The 6,076-nt window shown below is 44.6% G+C and overlaps 1 protein-coding gene across 1 annotated transcript; it reads left to right on the forward strand.

Moving 5' to 3' along the window:
* The first annotated feature begins 13 nt into the window (after positions 1-13).
* BDV38DRAFT_266032 (aminoglycoside phosphotransferase family protein) lies at positions 14-2,010 on the forward strand. Its single transcript, XM_032056412.1, has 3 exons — positions 14-241; positions 293-891; positions 973-2,010. The coding sequence occupies exons 1-3, from the start codon at positions 72-74 to the stop codon at positions 1,893-1,895; spliced, it is 1,692 nt and encodes a 563-aa protein (XP_031906936.1). The 5' UTR covers positions 14-71; the 3' UTR covers positions 1,896-2,010.
* The last annotated feature ends 4,066 nt before the right edge of the window (positions 2,011-6,076 follow it).

Below are 6,076 nucleotides of genomic sequence, written 5' to 3' on the forward strand. Positions count from 1 at the left end.
AAATAGATGAACCCACCACCGTTCATAATTTCAGACGCTCGATGGTTCGCCTCTCTTATCATTTCTGAAAAATGGTGAAATTTCGTCAGAGACTCATCATTTCTAGAAGCATATCAACCTTACCCTGTTTCCGCAAACCGCGGTTCTGTTACGAGCAGCCTGCCATGTCTGTTCCCCGCTTATCTACCACTCCACAGGCTCTCCACGAGGAATTCTTTCGAAATACCTCACGACGATGGATGTACGTTAGGTTTATTATGTCTTTTGGTCTCAGTTACTGATTGTTAGCCAGATTCGACGAGACCGACCGCTTAAACGAACGATATGTCAAGTTTCGACCAAGGGAGCTCCAACGCATTGCCGGCGAAGTGATGCAACAAGACTCTTGTCCTGATATCGCTAAACTGGCAGAGGGAGGTTTCAACAAAGTGTTTACTCTGCGAGCAACAAATGGCCGTGAAGTGATTGCGCGAATTCCCACCCCGATTGCCGGACCAGCCCGTTACACTACCGCGAGTGAGGTTGCCACGATGGACTTTTTAAGGACTGTCCTCAAACTGCCAGTACCGGAGGTCTTTACATATTCAATAACTTCAGACAACCCTGTCGGAGCAGAGTATATTTTGATGGAGCGGGTTGAGGGGGAGAGTCTTTCTTCACGATGGTTATCTCTCACAACCGATGAGATGAAAGACATCATGACTCAAATCGCAGATATAGAGAGGAAAATTTTTGACTTCAGTTTTCCCGCATATGGAAGCTTATATTACAAGAAGGATCTTGACGGGGAAACCCAGATACCAATTATGGATGATTTTGTTGTTGGTCCTGTCTCTACCCGGCAGTTTTGGCATGGCGAACGAAGCAAAACAGAAATTGACCGTGGGCCTTGTAAGCTTTTCTCCCTTCTCCCTTATTCTTGGTCCCTTAAAACAGAAGCACCGATATGACCTGGGCTGATCATTGCCGTAGGGCTTTCACCCGTGGACTGTGTTACCTCCGCGGCTCGCCGAGAGATGGCTGTCATTCAGCATCATGCCAAAGCTCAGCCTCGGCAGACATTCCTTCTACCAACCGACTATAATATCCATCCCTCGGAGCACAGCTCGTTACTTTCGCAATTCCTACAGTTGGCGCCTCATTTAACACGACCAGGTTCTTACAGCGCTCCGACGCTAAGACACCCCGATTTGAGCCTGAGTAACATTTTACTAGCTCCAAGATCATCCAAAATCATCAGCATCATTGATTGGCAGGATGCCGCGATATTTCCACGCTTCATACAAGCAGGTTATCCCGCATTCTGTGAGCATGACCCCTCTCAGCCTCAAAGTCTGCATGTTCCATCTCTCCCCGATAATTTCGATGAGATGAGCATTGACGAACAGAAACAAGCCAAAGTTATATTTCGCTTGGAAGAGGCCAACCTGTACTACACTGCTGCGACGGGTGTACATAATGATAAGCACATGGATGTGCTGAAAGCTCCTCACCTCGGAATGCAGCAGTATCTCATTCACCAAACAGGGTATCCCTGGGATGCAGACATAATTAATCTGCGTGCTGCGTTAGTAGGCATCACGACCTTATCGGTATGGAGTAAAATTTCCTCCGCAGTTTGTCCGGTTGTGTTCAGCGATGAAGAACGGGAGGCTGCTATAGCAGATTCACGGGAGTGGAACGAGTCTGAACAGCTCCTGTCGCAGGTTAGAGAACACCTCAGTATCGATCCGGAAGGTGGGACCGGGCCGGATAACTTTGGGAGGGCAGTGGAGGGCAATCGCCAATTTCGAATAGAAATGGCTAGGCAAGCAGAGGCGGACCAACGGGAGATCTGCTGGCGTAATTGGCCATATAAGGATAAAGAAGACAATAGCATGCCTCCTCATATATAAGTAGGGCTATCGTAAGAAGCATTAGAGGACAAATAATAATAAAACTTTTATAGGTGGGAACGCGGTTCGGCAATAGTATAGAGATATCTGAGGGAGAAAAATAAGAGCTCCAACCAGCAATTAGTTCTGTCACTTCTTATCCGAAATTCAGACGACGGTTAACCCCGGAGACCCTGTAATTCTCAATAAGTCGATACTTGTACTAGGCCTTGTGTTCCTAGTATTCGGCAATAGCTCATGGCCTAATAAACACGCTATACTAGGATCATACTAGAATTCTGAACCGATTCCTAACTAGGCAATACAGAACACAGAGACAGGTTGGAAGCTAAAAATAACGAGCTGAAAGACGCGAATGAGGAAGTGAAAACCATGTCGGCATCTAAAAGTCTAGAATACCCATCCAGCCGGCACTATCAGAGTTGTCGGCCAGAGTCATATGCCCAAAATATAATGTTGACCGCGGGTTCCAGTTCCGGCCTAGCGCCTACGCGCGCCTTCGTTAGATAGTCACGTAGCTAAGACCTCACAAGTAGAATCATCAACGATTTCAGCCTCCTTGATAGTTTATCATATACTATTGCTGAGGTGCAGCGTGATATATCTAAAACTACACGTTGAGCCTAAGTATACTACTGTAAGCGCTGTTGTAGAATAAGAATGGTATTTGTTACAGTAGCTATCTCTTTTCTTAGCTATCTATTTTCTTTGACCGTGTTGTAGCTGTCGTGTCCATCGACTCCGCAGTGCAGTGTGTTTCCGATGTGTAAAGAACCTTTCCATATATTTCCAATCGTATCCATTTTCCCTTAAGATTAAAATAAGTTCGTCCTCAGCCTTTGAAAAACGTCTGCCCATCTTACAGTGATCAAATTCTTCACCATCTGTCAAGACCGGCTCTACCTCAGCGAGCACTTTGTCAAGTTCTGGGCTTCTTGATATATCTGAGCGTTTGTTTCTTTTTGCTGGGTGAGGTAAAAACCCTCTGATTATAATTGAGTTACCTAGACGTCCAGGCGATAACTCTAGAAATCCACTGATCGTGATTCGCTCGGGGTAATGTTTCCCGGTCAGGTTTAATGTCTCTTCGGACCAAATAGAATCAGAGTCCTCGGCGGATGAGGGTCCAAACTGTTGGTAATGCTCTTGACATAAAGGTTGATGGACCAACGGTACAGGTCTCACAGACCCTATCTTTGGAGGACTTTGTCTTACCGCAGGTTTAGAAGGCACAGAGGGTCTTGTTCTAGTCCTAGGGCGTTTGGGTTGAGAATCTGAACCCGCACTAATCTGTCGTTTTCGCTGAAGGCGGCTTCGTAACACAGGTTCTTCGTCGCTAGCACTTGGTTCGCTCTGGAAATCGACATCGCCAGGGTCATCGTTGTCTTCACTGGACGAAATCGCCTCTGCCTCCAAAGTAGGGGATATGTATCTCTGTGGTACTATAACCTCCACACGTGGTGCCTTAAGTCCACTAGTCCCCTTATAAGGTTGGGTCTGGTTCTTCTTGTTGAGTGGTATATATCTTGAGAAGTTATCATAATCGCTCCCAGGTTGCTTCCCTGTGGGTAAATATTGACAATTGGGGGTACAGCGCAGAGCGGTAGACTCAGTAGGTGTAGAGGCTGCCTCCATAAAGGACTGATGATATCTCGCTTGGTCTGATTGCATAGGTTAGTTTATTAGGTTATGTTAATAACAGCCGAAATGCTGTATTGCAAGGTATTGCTTACCGTCCTGGTAGCGATTTATCAAGTTTTCCCGTGAAGGAGATCTGTCTTGTTCTGCATGTGATAAGGTACGCTGAGAATGTATACCTAGTATATTCTCAGAGTCGCCTAACCTGCACGACCGTGACCTCATATTGCAGGGGCTGTCGCCTTCCTCGACATCCTTCTCTAGATTAGAGCCTTGGATTCTGGACACTTGGTTTACAGATAGGTGTCCTGCTGCTGAAGGTAGACTGAATAGCTGATGGCGAGTAGATCCTTGTAGGCCTGAGCATTGCTGGGACTCAGACTTCTCTCCGTAAAGGCTATTGTCCAAAAACCTTGTTCTCGAGGGGGATCGCTCCCGATTCTCAGATACCGGATTATATGCAATTTCTTTGATACCCGAGATAGAAGCTTCTTCCAGAGAAGAGGCGAGACTCTCACCGGGAAATGAAACCAGTGGTTTCTTTGGAAGGGGATGATTTAGAGGTTGTATTTCCGGTAGTAATGTCAATATAGGTTCGGGATCTGGCTTTTCTGTCGTATTTATTTCTTGATTTGATGGTAACGTAGCTTTGCTGTGGGGTGGATGGGGATTAGGAAGCTTTGGGGACTTGGGAGCATTGGGAGGCTTATAGAACCGAATACAATCCATCCTTAGAAGTATAGTATACTACTATATGGCTGATTGAAGGTCATGTATAGATTGTAGGTTAAAGAAGGCGGTTAAGTATTGTAGTGATTTAATAAAGGATAATATAGATTACAGTATAAGGAGAGATATTTTGTTCTTGCTGGCCATATCTCTATTTATACTATAGTCTGTAAGGCTGTGGACTTTAGATAGTGACAATTCTATGTGTAATATTATCCTAACTACTAGAGCCACTTGAGAATACACGAATAATCAGGTGGCAATAATACTATAGGAAGAATGTAAAACAGCGAGGATCAGCTTTACTTGGTTTCGTGTAGTTTGCCTCAAATGGATAAGGGAAGCATACCAGACTTCTATTATATATCCAAAGAATGTAGTACAGCGGTATTGGCGAGGTGATTGCCACCCCAGTCCTGCAAGGAGACACTATTACTCTGATAATAGAGATATCACAAGATTATCGAGTAAGCAAAAGGGCTGACCTAGCTGAGTCTATCTACTACAAACTATACCTACTGTTAGAGTAAGTATGTATTGGCTGGAAGAAAATACTGCCAAGTTGTTCCAGAATATTTCTATTAAGTAGAATATACCTAACCGTTACCCAATTACCAGCTGTATAGGTAAGGAATAGATAGCGAAGCAGTATTACAGTAAAGCAGCCAGAGTATCTTTCCTATAGTAGTAATTATCTTTACCATGGTTGGCAACAGGTCCCACAGTTAGAACCGCGGTAACCGGATGGGCAAGGCCCACACCAGAAGAGGAAGGGGGCAACCAGAAAAGCGGCCATGTTACACCGGATGAGATTTTATTAAACTACCTTACAGTGTATAAACTGCCTCTTTTGTGGTAGCCTAGGTGCCGCTTTTGCCGTTGTCCTACACCGACACTTAATACGCTACTGAGCCCGATCGCCGCTTCTCCCAGGGTACAGCTCCCTATGGGACCCACCGGAACCAATATTCCCTCCAGTACCTAAACTGTAGCTTTTGCCAATCTTTCCTATATAGGATAAGTGGTACTTGAATCTGGAATATGTTACACATGAGAAGACTGGCTCTTTCTATTGTTAGGACTAAGCAGCCTGTAATACCCGTGGGTAGAGCTCGCCCAAGCCTAGTATAATCTGTACTCTATAAAATGGCCTTCGGCCCCTGTAGAATAAACTAGGTACAATAGCAAATTATTCTTCAGCTTTAATATTTACACAATTCTTTATACAGACTTCTATAGCACGAAGCTGGTAAGTCTAATATTGGTTCCCTTGTTACACTTCTGTTTTCTATAGTGTTTTCTTTGTATTTGGATTTATTGATCTCCAGCTATTGACCTTTACTAGATATATTACAGCTGCAAATACTAGAGAACCTGGTATTTGTAGTATAGTCATTTTGCGTGTTCTACTGGAACACGGCTACTCCTTATATTAGTTTCCCTGATTTTACAACCCTATGTGTCTACGCTTCCGCTCCGTTGCACTCTTGGCAACTGCCTGTACTCGTTTACTACAGTATAGCCGACGACATACTACTACTACAAAGCGAGCAGGGCACATACACCCCTGCCAAGAACAAGACGCTCAAATGTCCTTCCTGAACCACAGCACGTCCACTGCATTACCGAAAGAAGAGCAAAGGGTTAATGATACAAGTTTAGGGGAATATACTGCCACCGCGATTAATAAACTGACCTATTCTTCTGCAAGTGATATATATACCGAGTCAGAGTATGTCTCGGACGGAGAAATAGAGAAAGATAACAATGACTGGTTGCAACGTGAGAAAGATCTGGATGAGAACGAGTTACAC

Source organism: Aspergillus pseudotamarii, assembly GCF_009193445.1.
Source record: "Aspergillus pseudotamarii strain CBS 117625 unplaced genomic scaffold BDV38scaffold_140, whole genome shotgun sequence".
Taxonomy (NCBI): Eukaryota; Fungi; Ascomycota; class Eurotiomycetes; order Eurotiales; family Aspergillaceae; genus Aspergillus; species Aspergillus pseudotamarii.

What these genes read in the sequence shown, in the direction of transcription:
- BDV38DRAFT_266032 (XM_032056412.1), top strand. Translation starts at nt 72, where the DNA reads ATGGTGAAATTTCGTCAGAGACTCATCATTTCTAGAAGCATATCAACC. An exon ending in AATACCTCACGACGATGGAT is followed by an intron (nt 242 to 292) that starts GTACGTTAGGTT and finishes ATTGTTAGCCAG; the next exon opens with ATTCGACGAGACCGACCGCT. An exon ending in AGAAATTGACCGTGGGCCTT is followed by an intron (nt 892 to 972) that starts GTAAGCTTTTCT and finishes TCATTGCCGTAG; the next exon opens with GGCTTTCACCCGTGGACTGT.